An 18,163-nucleotide genomic window follows, 5' to 3' on the forward strand; every position below is an offset into this window, starting at 1 on the left:
GTGACCTCGGTTGTCCTTTAATAGTCCCACAATGGGGAAATTTTCAATTTCCGTAAATGCGATTTAGCTGAAAGGTCGTATGAAGAAACAAATTATTGTTCAGGTCAGGCTTTGAAAGAGGAGCTTTAGGGCACAATGGACACTAAGAAATTCTGAATCTGAAAAAGACCAGCCGAACCAAAAAGAAGAAATACAGAATAAGTCTTGAATCACAGTACCCTCCCATGCGAAGCAGAATGAGAAATTTTGAAACCGCTTAAAAAAAATAAGGACTGTCCATGCCAGTTATAGAGGAATTCACTTTACACGCTGCTCGAAACTGAATTTTGCCTCGCGTGCAACACAAAAACGCAGGTGAGTAAACATTTAGTTGGCTACATTATTTCATACAATTTAAATTAATATCTGGATTCACTATGGTTGGTCATTAAAAATATTTAGGGGGCAAAACTCGTGACATGTCGTTTATACAGTTAATTCAAAACTAGTAGATAATAGTGATGTGTCGTTCACGGTTCTGAGAGCCGGATCTCTGAAGTGATAGAACAGAGCCGGTTCCAAACAAGGAGCCGGAAATGGGAGCTGACTTTTTTTCGTTCTATTCCCCACCCCCAGTCTTCGGTTAAAGCCGCATGTGATTGGTCGATATCGGCAGTAGAGGAGGGAGGGGGTAATTACAGAGACACGCAGCAGTGAGAAGGGGGATTCGGGTAGACAGGTGGACAAATGTAATGACATGATGCTGTTGTTATTATTCAATTATTATATATTTTTACTAGTTGGTATGATAGCATTATTAATATGAAAAGCCAATTAGTGACAGCTGATCATCAGACCAAAGTAACCACAGGGAAAGTGAAAGTTAGTGGATGCTCTCTGTGCACATATAAATCAAGCCATGTACAGTAAATAAAAATATTTGATATAGTGTATTTCTTATATCAGTAATTTGTTTTTCACATACAGTCATTTTACATGATTTTTGGTAGTTAATTTAAGCAACAAAAAAAAAAAAAAACTGAGGAGCCATTTGGGTGCCAAAAAAGCCGGAATTCCCATCACTAGTAGATAAAGTAGTTTGTCTCTATCTAGACATGGTAATAATTGGGGGGCGTTTACTTTCTATTTATGACTCCATTGATATGAAGTCAAAACATTAAAAATGCGATGTTGAATACATATGTATATTAGAAGGCGTTATGACTGTTTGTGCTAGTGGCGATAAAATATCGGAATAATTAATGACCATAGTTACCTGGTTTGTTTTGAACGTGATCTTTTCCTTTCTGTCATGGAGGACGATTTGGTTTGAAGAATCAACACACTAACACCTGATTTGTTCAATGTCACAGCTCAATATATGCAATGGCCAATTGGGTGGCTGGTTTCGCCGACGTCATCCCGTCGTTTCTGCTCGTTGTCGATTTAGCATTAGTCGATTTAGCATTAGCTAGCTCGCTAGCTAGCCACTCGCCATCTGAAAATATTGGTTCGTGATGGTCATGTAAAAGGTTGGAAAGCGACCCCCAAAAAATGAACAAATTATTAAGTGGCACACATTAAACGACCGAGGAGAATATCACTTAAGAATAGCATCAAGTTGAGGTACGACTATGTCACGTTACTTTAGCTTCGAATTAGCACTCTTGCTAAGTAGATTTGCTTCTGTGAATCGCACTGTTGACAAGATGATACCTGAATTAACAGTGTCAAAGGTTATTACCTTCAGGTGTTAGGAATTTTTAATTTCACTCCTGGTAGCACTATTGAATGTTTTTCCTCACCTCCAAAGAATGACGACTGAATTAAGTTCAGAGTAGACCTGTGCAGCAGCAAGAAATCAATGAATGTGTACAATAAGGCGCTAATTGTTTGGCCTTGGCAGAGGTGTGCTCTCTGCTCTGTGGCATGCTGATAAACTAATGTTGATTTGAAGCCCATATTTTTGTGACAAAATATTTTTCTTATATACTTTTTAACAGGTTGTCTTTGGGAGATAAACATCCCCAAATCAGCAACCATGCAGTCATTGTTGAACGTGCAACATCACAGGTACGTCTGTAAGCTCTCAGTCGTACAGAAGTGGTCCATCGATGAGAAGGTTTCTTCAGCCGTCATCTGTACTTTTTTGAAGGTGTCGGACATTTCGCCTCCTATCCAAGAGGCTTTGTCAGCGAACTAAAGTCTTACTGGTCGTATCGGCCCGATTTATATATCCCTAATGTCCAGACATGGCGGCGCCGGACACAGCTATGATTTTCTACTTTCATTTCTTTTATAACTTTGCTGCTGTGAAATGTAAATTTCTCCACTGCGAGACTAATAAAGGCAAATCCAATACAATCCAATCCAAATCCAATGATAGGTCCCTACTCTTAGGTTGGGGGGAGCAGAGTCAAAACATATCAGGAGAACACTCACTATCTGTGGGTACCCTCAGTGGTCATTCAACAAATGTCAGAAAGAAAGAATAGGGAATGAAACCAAAAATTCTCAAGATACAAAAAGGAGAGGAGTAGCAGTACCTCACATTGCAGGAGTTTCTGAAAAACTACAGTCCTTTGGCAACACAAAATTCTGACTTATTTCAAACCGATAAACACGTTATGGCAAAAATTAGTGCATCCAAAAGATAGGCTGCCAAATGAAAAACAAAGTAATGTAGTTTATTGGATACATTGTAAGAATGAAAATTGTAAAGAGCAGTACATTGGGGAGACTCAACAAATTCTCAAAAAAAGACTTTATCAACATCGCAGGGATAATACTAGCGGGCCTCAATCGGCAGTACATATGCACCTAAAAGCTAGCAACCACTCATTTGACGACAATGAGGTTAAAATGTTAGCGAAATAACATAGATGGTTTGAAAGGGGAGTAAAAGAAGCGATTCTCATTAAACAACTAAATCCTTCATTAAACCGGTCTGGTGGGGTGAGGTTCAATTTGGATCATTCGTACAATAGCCTGCTTCGGCAACACAGGTTAGGCAACATTCGTAATGCTGATGAGGTGATACCGGTGGGAGTGGGGCAAACAGGCCAGTTGTTAGTCAGGAATGTAGGAATAATCAGTGCGGACACAGGGAGTGGTCCTCTGCTCCCCCCAACCTGAGAGTAGGGACCTATCATAGCTGTGTCCGGCGCCGCCATGTCTGGACATTAGGGGTATATAAATAGGGCCGATACGACCAGTAAGACTTTAGTTCGCTGACGAAGCCTCTTGGATAGGAGTCGAAACGTCCGACACCTTCAAAAAAGTACAGATGACGGCTGAAGAAACCTTCTCATCGAAACATCACCGGTAAAAAAAACAAACAATCCAAAATGTGGCATGTCTTAACTAAAATGTTCACAGAATTTTCCTGAAATACATTTACTTTATTCATCCAGAAAGTATAATCGTGGTTTTCTTATAAATACCACAAATATTATACTATGATGCCTTGAGATACAACGTTATATCATCCCTCGATTACATTCATATTGCAAATCATTTTTTCCTATTCAAATGAACGAAAATGCAGTCTCCGCCCGCGCTTCTATAATAAGACAGAAATGTTTATTTTAACGATGAAAGGGTGTTCCAAAATGTACTTTTAAGATCGTATTGTTATAAACACAGATTAATGACATTATATGGAATTAATTAGCGTGCCTTTTTGTCAAATTGCAATTGAATAGCCTGGTCCTTCTGGTGAGTTTTCTTTGGTCACAATGGGGCGGTGTTCGACAGAGGGACAAACAGTTCATTGATGTTAGAGGTACATGCAATACAATACAATACAATACACATTGATTTATATAGCGCTTCTTTCACAACATCTGAAGCTGCAACAAAGCACTTAACAAAACAGTTAATATAAAGTCCAATTAAACGCAACACATTACATAAACCACAGACTGTCGTCCTATTTTTTCCCTCATCCACTTCGTTGTTAAAGCAGTTTGAGATGAAAGAGAGAGAACCAGTCCTTTCATCAGCAGAGATGTCATACAATACAATACAATACAATATTGATTTATATTGCATGCTCAAAATGTGCACACGTTGGCTACAAGCCAGGAAGCTGGAGCATTCATTGATGGGGAAAAAAACAGTATGTGGCAGTAGAATTCGTTTCTCATTGTGACACCTGATCTCTAAACTATTATTTCACATTTTGTACTTACCTTTTTTGATTTTCTCACGATTGGCTCAGGTATTCTGCGGTGATAACAACAATACATGGCACAGAACATCAACATTATGCCATACAGCAAAAGTTATGACATACAAATTTAATTAATATAAAAAAAATTAAGGTGTTAGTTACGTTAGTTAGGAAAAAAATTATAGACCTTATAAAAATAAGAATTTGTTTTGGACACTACTGGATAGTAGTGGAGTGGTGTACCAGTGTTTGAAATAACGTCTGCCCGGAGGCCCGGGGCGTACAACATTTCCGTCCGTGGTACAACTTTTAAAACGTCTCAGCCCAGGTGGTCGACAACTTCTTCAAGATTTATTATTATTTTTTCAAATCAAAGGTTTGTTTTATTCAATAAAGCAAAAGCTACAAGCAAACCGCTACAAGCCACGTGGACTCCTCTTTCTAAGCGCCTTTCAAAACTCTCAAGTACACTTTACAGTCATGGTATAGTCCGAAGCACGAAACAGGCTTCTGATTGGCTGTCGTGCCAAGTATGCAAATTGACAAACGATTTGTTTTGCATACTCGGCACGGCAGCCAATCAGAAGCCTGTTTCGTGCTTCGGACTATACCATGACTGTAAAGTGTACTTGAGTTTTGAAAGGCGCTTAGAAAGGAGTCCACGTGGCTTTTAGCAGACAACGCAACGCAAACATTGCATTGTGCACCATGACGACAAACGACAACTGGGGCAAAATCTTGAATTAAGCAAGGGAGCATTTGTGGTAGGTACTTCCTTAATTTAAAAACATCCTTTATACTTCGCAACAATGGGTTTTTTTTTTGCGATTAGTCGTCTTATTGTGTTTCAAGTTGTGAAAAATGGGCCAGGCAACTTTTCAGAGTTGACTGCCCTGGTGTCCGCTAACTTTTTGTCATGAGTTTCAGACACTGTGGTGTACATAATGAAGTGTCTGTTCTTTCAATAATAAAAGATAACACTGGGTAGGCTGCAGTTGTTGCAAAATCTGTATTTATTAATTATGATTTATAAAACAAGGCTAAACATGAAAACCGTTTAGTGATTCATTTCATCTGCCAAACCAGGAGGAGCAAAGTGAGGTGCGAACAACAAATGTGAAACCAGTTTTGCCATGAAAACACTGAAAATGGCCTTTTGTGTATGTCGCACAAAAGAACGTCTATCAAATTAATGTTTCACCGCAGAAAAACAAAAAGAGAGACGACAGATTTAGTTAAAGTTAGCTAAGGTCAGAAACATCTCAAATACTTTTCTTGGTCCTCTGTCACCTTAGTGTCATTTTTGGGCTTGTACAGTAGTCCGAGAGTGGCAATTATTTACAGTAAAGTTGCGCACTTGGAGATCCACAATTTCCAGAAAATACACTCGCCTCCTCCTCAGCCCCCGAAAAATAAAACATTAATGTAAGTGATGTCTGCTTTCGATATGGAATGAAGTAACAGTGTCGGGTTAAAAAAAAATAATTAAATCAAAACATCACCTGTTGGTTGAGATGCAAAAAAATAAAATAAAAAGCTAACCATTTAAAATTTCTGTTAGCTATCAAAAAAAAAATAAAAGCATAAAACTTGCTTATTTCCCAGCCGGTACCCCTCCCTCCCTCCAGCACCATTTTACCAACAGAAAAATAGAATATGCTGATAGAATTACAATATTTTTACAGTGCTTCTCCGTACAAGTGTGGTGGTTGTGGTGGGAAAGGGCAAGAAGTGGTTTAAAAAAAAGTCACTGCAAGCATCCACAGCTCAAATGATTTCAATTAAAATCACGAATAAAAAAGGTCTTGGGATGGTCTCACTGCTTAGTGTTAAGCTCGTTCTCCAGCTCCATAAGCTTGCGTGATGCCTTCACCTTGTTGGACACCTCCTTACCCTGGGAGAACAGGCGCTGACGCTCCTTGAACGTCAAGCTCTCTGGGGGAGCGCCATCGCCGCCGCTCGGGATGTTCTCCTGTTCCTGACTGCACATCAGAACGATATTTCATTTTACGGCCTCGCCAATCCTTTATTTTTCCCATTGTGTATGTTTTATAGCAACGGGGCAAGAAAAGAACAGTGTTTCGTGAAACTAAAGGTAAACGGACACCCCAGCACAGATTTTGAGATGAAGATTTAAGCACGTAAATGATTGTACAGTGATACCTTGTCTTACGAACTTAATTGGTTAACAGACAGTGTGTAAGGTGAAAAGTGTGTATCCCAAAAATTAATTTCCCATAGGAAACCATTAAAATGAGAATAGTCCATTCCCAGGTCCCCATAAAACATAATTTTCAACCAAATAAACCTTAAAACTACACACAATATACCTTATTTTATGTATAATAAATGTGATATGGTATTGTAATTAAAGAAATAAACTGTACTGTATAATCAAGTCGTTTTATTTACCTTTGTGATGGTCGTTGATGGCTTGATGGAATGGAGTGGCCGGTTACATAAGCATTAAACACTTGATGAGGAATGTAACCTTCTTTCACCATCTTGAGGAATTATCCCTTGGTTGCCGTGCTTCCTCTGCGATAATTTTACCTAGTTTCTCATCAATTGTGTTCTGTTTAGCTGGGTTGGTAGCTTTTTGCATCAAGTGTACAGATGGCTTATGCAGGTTATTTGTGGAGCCTGATTGGGAATTTTAACCTTGCAGTCTACACTCTGCCTTTGAACTATCAAAGTTGAAACAAGTCCAAATTTCACTGTTTTCTATCCATTTTGTCACTCTCTCACATAAAATAAGTTATATTTTGTGTAATTTTAAGGCTTGGAAAATTACAAAGTAGAAAATTATGTTTTATTTGGACCTGGGAACGGATTATTCTCGTTTTAATGGTTTCCTATGGGAAATTTATTTTTGGGATACACACTTTTCGCCTTACACACTCTGTCTGGGAACCAATTAAGTTCGTTAGCCAAGGTATCGTTGTTAGGAGAATATTTCATGCCTTTGCCTTAAAGAAATTGATTTGTCAAGAAATCGTGAAGGCACGAATTAACTAACCAACTAACTAACTAACCAACTCACCTCTTGGTCCATTTGTCTCTTGGATCCTTGTAGAACTCTCCAGATCCTACAACTCCTGCCGAGTTTCCAGTGTACGAGTTGAATCCTGTCGGGCGACATGAGCAAGGTCAGAACTGTTCTACCCGTGTGACTGTGACATCACGACAACCCGCAGAGAAGCCGCCATATTCTGGCCTTCCAATTTAGCCGGCGTCTTCTCTTCGGGTTGCGTGTCGATGACAAACGCTTTGAGATTATTGAGAAGACAGAGCAGCCCAGGCACAAGAAAGGAGGAAGTCGAGTTCTAGAACAAGGACGTCAAGTTGGAAAGTAGCAACAAACATTCACTAAGAGTTCAGAGATCAAAAGAAGCAAGCCAGTCCCACATCCAGGTCACCTTTAACCCACATTGACGTTTTTGATCTGAGTTGAAATTGCTAAATTTGCTTTTCTAGTTTATTCCCTTCAAGGAAGGCAGAATTGCAGAGGAACGCAATGCATTTTTGGGCCCACTTTCTACATAGAGAAATAAATATAAATACATTGAATTTATTTATGTACAGAGAAATATTCTGATAGATTTATATATATAAATATATATGGAACATATACACATAAAAGTATATAATATATATTTTACATTTTTTAAAGATTGCAAATACAGTGATACCTTGGCTTACGAACTTAATTGGTTCCCAGAAAGTGTGTGTAAGGTGACACGTGTGTATTCCAAACCTTAATTTCCCATAGGAAACCATTAAAACGAGAATAATCCGTTCCCGTGTCCCCATAAAAGATCATTTTCAACTAAATAAGCCTTAAAACTACACACAATATATATACCTTAATTTATGTATAATAAATGTGCTATGGTATTTTAATAAAAGAAATAAACTGTATTGTTTAATAAAGTGTTTTTATTTACCTTTGTGATGGTCATTGATGGCTTGATGGAATGGATAGCTTTTTGCATAAAGTGTCTCAAGGAGCTTTGGGTTGTACATCTTACAAGTTGTGATATTACAACAGATGCAGGCAGACATACTAGAAACTTCATTAATAGCTGCTTCCCTTGCTTGTATGCTCTCTTCAAATTGTACAGATGGCTTGCGCGGGTTATTTGTGGAACCTGATTGATATTTTAACCTTGCAGTCTACATTATCAATAAAGTTGAAACGAGTCCAAATTTCACTGTTTTCTAGCCATTTTCTCACCATTTCACTTTTTGTTTTTTTTCACTTGTTTTGTTTCAAGCTCTGTCGTCTCCCTTTCGTGTGTGTGTGTGTGTGTGTTTCTGCAACCCCTGCTGCGTGTGTCCCCTCCCTCCTCTATCACGGATCTTGACCAATCACTGCGGCTTTAACCGAAGACTGGGGTGGGGAATAGAGGGAAAAAAGTCGGCTGCCGTTTCAGGAATTCCAAGAACCGGCTCTTTCACGAACGACACATTACTCAATGTGGCGCTCCGTGTGTTTCCCGAAAAATTGTTCGTATGCTAACATTATATTCTCGCGAATTTAACGTTCGTAAGGCGAAGAGTTTGTTAGCTAAAGCGTTCGTAAGCCGAGGTATCATTGTATTACAAAAAATGGGGAAAAATGCATTTCAACAACCCAATTCGATACTGACTCGCAAAAGCTAAGAATTTGGGAAATTTTTAAGCCACATGCTGCTTCACCAGGCAATAACGAGAGCAGCTCGGTCCTCTTAAGTGAAGAGGCAAGGAGCCAACAGATGCTCATCATGTGACTGCTTTTTCTGTAGAAAAAGCCAATTTGATACGAACAGGACGGCGGAAGATGTGAAACAAAGAAAACGCCAGTGAGTAGCATCCCGCTAAACGCCACATTTGTTTAGTGTCCAAAAAGGAAAAAAAAAATACTGAGGCCGCCGACTGATCACGTTATCGGTGGCCGGCATGCATCGCGCATGCGGGCGAGCAAGCGAGTGATGGAGTTAGTGGCCGCAGGATCTCGCCTTGTGTGTATTACAAGCAAAGTTGGCATCCAAAAAAAGCAGCTAGCACGCCGCACGCAGTGTTTCTCTTTGTCTACGACCACAAATCCAAATGTCAATCCCACCAGTTCCACGAATGGGGGCGAAAAAAATTCTCTGTGTCTTTGTGTTGTCATATTATTTGTTCCCCCAAAGATGGCGGCGTGTGAACACGCAGCGGCTGCCCTCTCTCTCCCGGCAAATTGGCATTCTCTTGTTTATTATGTTTGTTGAAGTCAGTATAAGTGCCTTGCACGCTGGGTCAGAGAGGACAGTAATTTCATCTGTGCTGTATGTCATGCATATTAGCATATTTGACAATAATGCTGACTGATTTTGATAATTGACACGATGAATGTGTATTGCTCTATTTAGTCTCCTTCGCAAAAAAAAAAAGATTTTCCCCGCTAAAGGACGAAACAATAGATAATAGATCACTCGGACTCCTTCCTGCAATTGCAAGTAATCACCAGTGGGTGGCAGCAAAGCAGACAAAGAGAAGCGTTTGAGTTTGTAGCAAGCACGCGAGGCAAGAAAAAGGGGCGTGGCCCCTCAAGCATAAGGCGGGAGCTACAACACCAACAGTACTATGATTGGTCGACAGGTTGATTTGTTGTCATGGGTGTCAATCTATGGCAGAAAGGTGGAGGTGTGATTATCGATTGTTTTTTTTTCTTCTTCTTTTTGTTGGCTGACCGTGGCTGGGGTGGATTTGGGAGGTGTCATGAGTAGGACGAGATAAAAAACTGAAAATGTGAAGAAGGGGGCGGGACCCACACCGACGGAAAACTTTTGATTGATTGGTGTAGAGGGAGGGAAATTTGAACGCAAGCTCGCTATACACACACACAAAATCTCCGGTGGATTTGTTTCTTGCCAAATGTTTTCGACAGAAGCAGTGTTCCACAGCAATTTGGTTGATTTCATTTTAGTATTTTTTTAATTAGCAGAGAAATTTAGCATTTTTTTTTTAAATATATATATTTTTTTGCTTAACATATTTGTAGTCCCTACTTTTGGGGTGCGATGGACTTTAAATGTGCTTTTTTTTTAAACGATGATCCCCAAATAGAGAGGAAAAGGCTCCAAATCCATAATTAAGTTAACACATTCACTGCCATTCCCAAATGTATTCAGGAATTGAAAATATGACGCAGAGCGCCATTCCCGAATTTGCTCAGGTTTTTTTTTTTTTTTTTGGCTGAGGTGCCGATAAAGCGCTGGCAAAGGCCTCTGGCAATATTTTCCCTTCCACAAGGGGGCAGCATTTTTCTTTTTTCCATGTTAGCGATTTGTTCCAACTTCGGCTGTTGTTATAGTGCTATATAAACCAATATTGTATTGCGTTGTATTTTGGACAGTCTCCCTCATTTCAAGCTCATATAACTCCAGGCCCATATAATTTAGGAATTTAGGAACTTTTTTCTGATGAAAGAAGAGAGTCTAAGGTTTCTTACACTGCATTGAATGTTTATGTCGTCCTAAAAGTCAATATTATGTGGGTATTGGAATTCGAGTGACAATGACAAAAACGCTGGCACTGGAGTGCACACATTTTTGCACATCTGGCAGTGAATGAGTTAACATGAACTGAGCTTTTAGCAGATAGGGTTTAGTCAATGCATAAGCAAAAATTGAGTTGTTTGTGATACACTGTACGCTACCTTTCAAAAGTTCTTTAAGTCACTGATTTTTTTTTGGTGATAATTTGATTGACTCCCATATACCAAAAACATTGAATGGGAAGTTAATGGAACACTAAACCACGGGTGCCAACCTCATTTTTTTGCCGCGGGCTACAATGTAGTTACGGTTTCCTCTTTGGGAAGCCTTTAAAATGTTTAATCCCCTCCACATATTACATCTACAGCGCACAACAAATAAATGTTTAACTAGTTTTCCAATTTGAAGTAAAAGTAATGACTGTTTTTGTGGTTTACATGGGTTCACAGGTGTAATTTAAAAAGTCCCTCAGAGCAAGAGCTCATTAGCCAGGTTACAAATTTATCAGTTCATAGAAAAGACAATGTTTTATTGCTTACAGCTGTTCATGCTTAGAACTCGAGCTGTGGTATTCTAATCAAGAAAACTATATTTTGCTAATGTATCACTTTAATTGGCATATACTCTCACTAAATAGCATGGCAGAGGGCTGCAGAATTCAGGCGTCTGTCATGAATGGCTGCGTCTCCTGCCGGCAGTAAAAGACAATCTTTCTGGGATCGAGTCTTTGTTCACAGTGTCCGATCAAACATCTCTGACAATGGAACAATTTGAAATTTTGGTTCGGAGTATAGCAAGCATCATGGAATTTCACAAGCTTGATTTGATTTCGTGGGCCAAATAAAATGATGTGGCGGACCAGATTTGGCCCCCGGGACTTGACTTTGACACCTGTGCTCTGAATTGACCTGAGGTGTGACTGTGAATGGTTGACTGTTTGGGTTTAAATCTTTATAGGCCGTTTGACACTAAGTACAAACTATAAAAATAAAACATTAAATTGGTTCCAATTAAAACGTACTGTGCATTAAAATATAAATAACGCTAAATAAACCAGGGCTGGATTTTAGATTCTGCACAGTTGCTTGGTCGCTAACGGAGGTCAAGAGAGTTTTTGTGTGCGTACGCGGCTTGATGAAGGACATACAAAGAAGACAAAAAAGTGGAGGATGAACTAGAAGACGTTCTAGACGACTAGAAGGGCGTGAGCGATTGAGAGGGAGGTCGAAGGCCTGCGGAGGGCTCTGTGGCGGTCTCTCTCTCTCTTTCTATTACTCCGCTTCTACCTTTCACACCACCTGGGGGGCCCACGCCGGGCTTGCTGGGGAGGGGGGGCGGCCCTGTACTGTTGGAGTTGTTGGCGCTGGGCGGCTGGAAGGAGCTAGAAAGGAAGATGCCGTCCGAGAGCGGCCGGGGTTTGCGTGCAGTGGGCGGTGGCTGTGGCCTTCCGCGGCGCAGCGGAGGGGCGGCGCACGCGACTGGAAGGTCGCCATGCGACTTGCGGGTGGCCGACAGCTTGAGCTGACCTGACTGGCCGCCGCCTTCTTCCTCGTCTTCCTCGTCGCCAGCGTAGGCAACGAACTTGGCCGTGTAGAGAGTGTCAGGTGAGGCCACCTGCGTTTTGAGGTAGGAAGTGTTTCTCTGGGGGGGTGGCGGGGGGGTGTTAGTAGGGTTGTGCGGGGCGGGGGGCTGGTAGTCCCTGGGCAGCGGGGGCCGATACAGACCGGCCGGCTCATCCGGCGACAGCAGCTTGCGCTCGGCTTCCTCGTGCTGCCGGCGGCGTTCGGCCTCCAGGCGGGTGTAGTACTCCTCCTCCTGCCTCCTCTGGTGGGGGGAGTGGGGGGGACGACAAGCCGTTAGTGATGCTGGCTGGTGAACGCTCACCTCCAACCGGGGGGACGTCCCCTCCTCCCACATATTGGCGTCTAACCAGCTGTGTCAGAACGCACATTGCCACTCACCTCCATCATGTAGGTGGGGGGGGGGCACCCTGTCGACCTTATTCACATTCACCTGCTCAAGTTCAGCAAATCAGGACGATTGATTACACCCCACCTGACTCTGGGCGATGGTCCAGGGAACACCCCCTACCAAGGCAAACTCACTATCCCCGCTATCATATGGGGGGGGGGGGGGGGGGCACCTTTACACTTCATTCATTCGTCTGCCTCAGTCATCTGGTTTCTCACAAAATAATCTGAGGGTCATCTCTCACGCTTCATTCCAGCGTCAGCGCAAAACTCCTGTGAAACTGTCGCGGCTTGGAATTGAAGCGGATTTACACGGGAGAGGAGATTTGAGACAATTTCTTTTCGTCAATGGATGCTACTGCTTCATGTTTGCTTTCAGCAATTACAAAGACGCTCTTCCACTCTTTTCAGATTGTCACTGTGAATAAATCGAGCTAGCTAGCTATTTTCTAGCTAGCTAGCGAGCTGTCTATTAGCTATATAGATATCTAGTTGGCTGGCTCGCTAGCTAACTATTAGCTATCGATTGGCTAGCTAGCTAGCTTTCTATCTATTTGAGTTACTTCCGTGTTGAGTGAACGCTGGCGCGTGTGGCTGCCGCTGCTCACCCACAAAACAACTGATCCTGTGACTGTGAAGTGACCTTGACAGTTTTTAAAGGCGCTTAGAAGTAAAATGGATTATTATTATTATTTAGCTTGTAGCAGACGTGCGCATTTCACCATGACGTCCCTGATCCACTGTTGAAAAGGACACTTTGATCCTTTCCTTTTTCATCTAAAACTGCTTCATACAACAAAGATAGTGAAGAAAGTGCTTAAGATTGAATGACTGTCTGTGTCTTTTGACTTCAAAATGGCGCCGCGAGAGTGGCTGTCTTTACAGTAGGTCCCGTATAGTGTTTTTCTACTTCTTCCTTCCCCTTCCTCTTCTTATTACCACTTTGCTGCTGAGAAATGTAAATTTGTCCACTGCGAGATTAATAAAGGCTAATCCAATTCATTTTCCATTGCCCCCGACCTCACTCCCACTGACATCGGAGGACAAGGCACTGGCTGTTAGCATACAAGGGCCCTGTCACTCAAGCTTGTAAGACTCGCCTCAATCATCTGGCAACCTCACCCTCGGCAGCCCATAAAAACTCAGGCTAGACACGCCAAATCCTGCCCATGTCCACCACTGAAGCACTCGCCGCCCCCCACTGTGTGTGTGTGTGTGTGTGTGCATTGGTGTGGTTTGTGGGGTACTTTGCGACGTCAGTCAACACGTTTTACGACAGGAAGGCATTTGGATTCCCGGCATCTGGTGGCAGGCCGTCTGCTGCGGGTGGCGGGCACCTCCCAATGAAATCGCCGTTCTCTTGTGAATGGCTCCAAATAATCTTTTGGAAGCTAGCGTGAAAATACCCAAACCGCTACCATTGATCAGGGTGAAGAATGGTGGGTTTTTTTTGGGGGAAAATGGATAATGAGGTGGTGAGGGTGTGTATGTGGGGAGATATATGTGTGTGTGTGTGTGTGTGCCTTTGTGGGAAGGGCTGGCGGGTGGACAGGCGATGATGACGATATCAACTTAAGAACAATTAACTGAATGACTTGGGACAAACATGCTGGAGGTGAGCGCAATGATGGGAGGCCTGGGGAGGGGGCTTTGAGGGCAGTCATGGGTTGGCAACATGCAGTTCAAAATTCACATGAAAAACAACGACAGGCTTTGTCCAAACAAACACAAATATGATCAAATGAAATGAAAACAACTGAAGAAACAAACACGACAATTGAAAATGGAGAACAAAAAAGAATGTTGATTCAGTTTCCATTCAGGTCGCGACAATCCGCAAAGGCTGAAGGTCAACTGGAATCTTTTTTTTTTTTTTTGTTTGTTTTTTTTTTTTTTTTGGGGGGGGGGGGGGGGCTTCTGTTGTTTTTGTGGTCTTTCACCAAAAACAAACTGAGGAAGCCATTTGGATTAACGTGAAATCTCTTCCACAAATGAAAGCAAATCAGGTTGACTCCAGTCAACCGTTACAGATTGAATGAACTTTGCAGCTGACTCAAAAATAAAAGTGCGTTCAAAATTGAAGTTTTCACAATAAAGATACATTTTGGTTGATTAGGTAAACATACATTTAAGAGATGTGATCCGCCACTGGAAATCTAAATCTTTAGGATTAGCCTGTCAGAACAATTTGACTAAATTATTTCTCGGGATTATTTTTGGGTACGGTGCGGTAACTATTTTAAAAATACAGTAAAGTCTCGTTATTTCGATATCGGTTATATCGATAGTACCGCTTATTACGATACTATTTCTATGAACGCAAGGAGAAAATTACATGCGCGCAGGGTCGGATATATTGATAGTCCCGGTTATATCGATATTTTTTCAGACTCCCGAGAATATCGATATAACGAGACTTTACTGTAAATAACTGCCGCATCGACTCTCAGCTCATCTACTCCAACATGAAAATCACAAAGTTGCCATCTTGCTTTTTATTTATCTAGCTATCCAGCTGTCTATCTAGCTAGCTAGCTATCTGGCTATCTATTTACTATCGATTAGCTGGCTATCTAGCTCGTTATTAGCTATATAGCTAGCCAGCTAGCTATCTAACTAGCTATTTATTAACTATGGATTAGCTAGCTAGCTTGCTTTCTATCTATTTGAGTTACTTCTGCTGGCGCATGTGGCTGCCGCTGCTCACCCACGGAAAAACATATCCTGTGACTGTATAGTGACATTGAGAGTTTTGAAAGGCGCTTATAAATGAAATGTATTATTATTATTACTCGCTGATGATCTGACCAATTTCAAGTTGAGTACATATAATTGGTATAATAAAGTATACCGAATGTGTATTTCAAGCATGTTATACTTTGGGGGGGGGGGGTTCTTAGAATGAAGAATGATCGCAAAAGTAATAAATAATAAATATATAAATAAGGCCATATGATGATCTTACAGCCCTTGATGGATGACGATTTTTAAAGGTTTTTGAGTTGGTCTACATAAATCCAATGTGAAATAAAAAAATATGAAAGCGAGGCTTGACCTTTTCCGCCCCCTCCCACTTGGCTCTTTCCTCTTCCCGCCACCGCTGTTCCTCCTCCTGTTTGCTGCGCTCGTCCGCCTCACGCTTGCGAATCTCTTCCAGCTGTTGTTTGCGTCGCCGCTCTTCGTCTTGCAGCTGAGCATCGGGGTGACCAGCCCATAAAAAATAAAAAAAAAAAAAGGAGAGAAGGAAGTGTCACGTGTCGCTCATTTGCAAGAGACGCAGAGAAAAAAAATCTTGCAAATGGACTCCTGGGAGTGTGTGTTGGGGTGTAGGGTGAGGCAGCAGCGTGCGCATGCAGACCACACAAATGCACCGCACAAACTTGGGCAAATAATCCATTTTTCTTTCATTTTTCATCACCTTTTGTGTTTTTCTGTATTTTGTCAATTGCTATATTAACTCATTCACTGCCATTCCCGAATGTATTCGGGAATTGAAAAGTGTGACGTGGAGCGCCATTCCCGAATTTGCTCGGGTTTTGTTTTTTTTTGTGCGGGGGGTGCCGATAAAGCGCTGGTCAGACCCCTGGCAATGTTTTTCCCTTCCACAAGGGGGCAGCATTTCCCTTTTTCCATGTTAGCGCTTTGTTGCTAAAGCGCCATATAAATCAATATGGATGAATTGTATTGTATTTTGTACAGCTGCCCCCATTTCAAGCTCAAATAACTCCAGACCGATATAACTTATGAATTAACTCTCTTTTTAGAGTGAAAGAAGAGCGTCTAAGGTTTGTTATGCTGAATCGAATGTTTATGTAGTCCTAAAATTTCATATTCTGTGTGTCCTGGAATTTGAGTGAAAATGACAAAAAGCCTGGCACTGGAGTGGACACATTTTTGCATATCGTCTGGCAGTGAATGAGTTAATTGTGACATTACCTGTCAAAAAAAACATTACTCTTATTTCTATGGCTGTTAGGAGAAATTAAGCAAATGAAGGTGAAAAAAAATAATATAACGATCTAAGTGTCCACTTGCTTTTTTGACAACATAACATCAAACATCATAAAACAACAGAAAACATCAACATGGCAATATGGATTCTTAACATCAACATGGCAATATGGATTCTTAAAAAAAACAATATTCCAAGGCCATCTTGCCCAGCGCGGACAAACGCATGCACAAAAAGTCGACGCTAATACGCACACGTGTATATGAATGGGCACCCCCACCCCAACCCCACTTCCTGTCATGCATGAAACAAGACTCGCAACTCAGCCATGCAGGGTGCCGCCTCCCTATGCATTCAAAAGCATTGCCATGGCAACCTGTCAAATATATTTTGAGTGGACATAGAGACAAAAAAAAAACAACAACAACAACAACAAACAGCATCCACCACTCCCCTCGCCCCTCCCTCCCCCAACCACAATGCCGATGGGCTGCCCCGATTGGAGTGCCCTACCCCCCAGGTATGAAACAGGAAGTTAGGCGGGGTCAACGGGGAGGCTGGGTAATGGTCATTAACAGGAAGAAACATACCAAATCTAGAACAGAGATAGCTGGGACAGCAGTCTGCTGCTGCAGAACAAGAAGAGGAAGAAGAAGAACAGTACAGCATGAGAGGAAGGGAGGGGGAGAAAGGGAGGAAGGAAATGGGGCAGGGGGTTATAAGTGCAGGAAAACATGGATGTGAATTTACTACAAAAAAAAGTAGGGAGGGGTTGCGGGAAGAGTAAGCTGGAAATGTAAAGGCAACTAGGACATACAGTCAAAAAATAAGCTGCACTCAGATCACTAGCTCGTTTTTTCAAGTTGACCACCCAAATGGTGGTCTCAGGGATCTAGTTAAGCGGGGACCCGAGACAGCTTCTCCATGGCTTGCTGCCAATATGGAACAGGCCTTCATCCATATGCTAATAAATGCTGGTGTTGCCGTTTTCACAAAGGCAGCGTGAAAGGGGCAAGTGGGGGAAAAAAAGCAAGCTCCATTCCTACACACTTGCTGTTCTCCAGGTCCAATCGGGTGTTCCTTTTTTGATAACCGCACGGCAAAGTATCAAGCGTTTGTGCGGGACGTCACCCCGGCTATCCAAACTGCTATCTGACCCCGCCCCTTATGGCCCTCCAGCCAAGCCGATTGCGTTGAAGCATTTTAAACACAGCAAAGCGATGGCAGAAGCATGTTGCGGATGCGCATTCACCGGCTTTGTTTTTAAACATTTGTCTCTTTTTTTTCTTCCCCAATATCGATTCAGCAAAGACCCACAAAGAGTTCCGAGCGATTACCCTGGCTCGCTTTTCAGCCTCCAGCCTCTGCATGATCATCATGGTGTCCACGTCCTCGTCGTCCTCCTCTTCCTCGTCGTCGTCGCTCTGTTTGGACTCCTGCAGGCGCTTCTGGAACTGCCATTCCAGCATCAGCTTGCGCAGGCGGTCGCTTTCCTCGGCCGTGCGCTCCGGCTTGGCCTGAAGAGAAACAACAGGTTGTTTTCATTAAATGTAACTATCCCCCCCCC

At 42.0% G+C, this 18,163-nt stretch overlaps 1 protein-coding gene across 18 annotated transcripts in view; it reads right to left on the minus strand.

The window, feature by feature from the left end:
- Window positions 1–5,148: 5,148 nt before the first annotated feature.
- afdna (afadin, adherens junction formation factor a) overlaps window positions 5,149–18,163 on the minus strand; it is an 83,979-nt gene continuing 70,964 nt past the window's right edge. For 6 of the 18 annotated variants that reach the window (XM_089021394.1, XM_089021393.1, XM_089021392.1 and 3 more), the window contains 6 exons: window positions 17,934–18,113; window positions 17,187–17,225; window positions 15,700–15,834; window positions 11,961–12,498; window positions 7,197–7,281; window positions 5,149–6,135 (listed from right to left, as the gene is read on the minus strand). In XM_089021394.1, the coding sequence (XP_088877520.1) occupies window positions 5,970–6,135; window positions 7,197–7,281; window positions 11,961–12,498; window positions 15,700–15,834; window positions 17,187–17,225; window positions 17,934–18,113 (1,143 nt within the window). In that variant the 3' untranslated portion in view covers window positions 5,149–5,969. The remainder of the gene's footprint in view (window positions 6,136–7,196; window positions 7,282–11,960; window positions 12,499–15,699; window positions 15,835–17,186; window positions 17,226–17,933; window positions 18,114–18,163) is intronic. The other 12 variants (XM_089021406.1, XM_089021405.1, XM_089021407.1 and 9 more) reach the window with 8 other exon arrangements.

Source organism: Hippocampus bargibanti, linkage group LG19 (genome assembly GCF_051943395.1).
Source record: "Hippocampus bargibanti isolate YZ-2025 linkage group LG19, ASM5194339v1, whole genome shotgun sequence".
NCBI lineage: Eukaryota > Metazoa > Chordata > Actinopteri > Syngnathiformes > Syngnathidae > Hippocampus > Hippocampus bargibanti.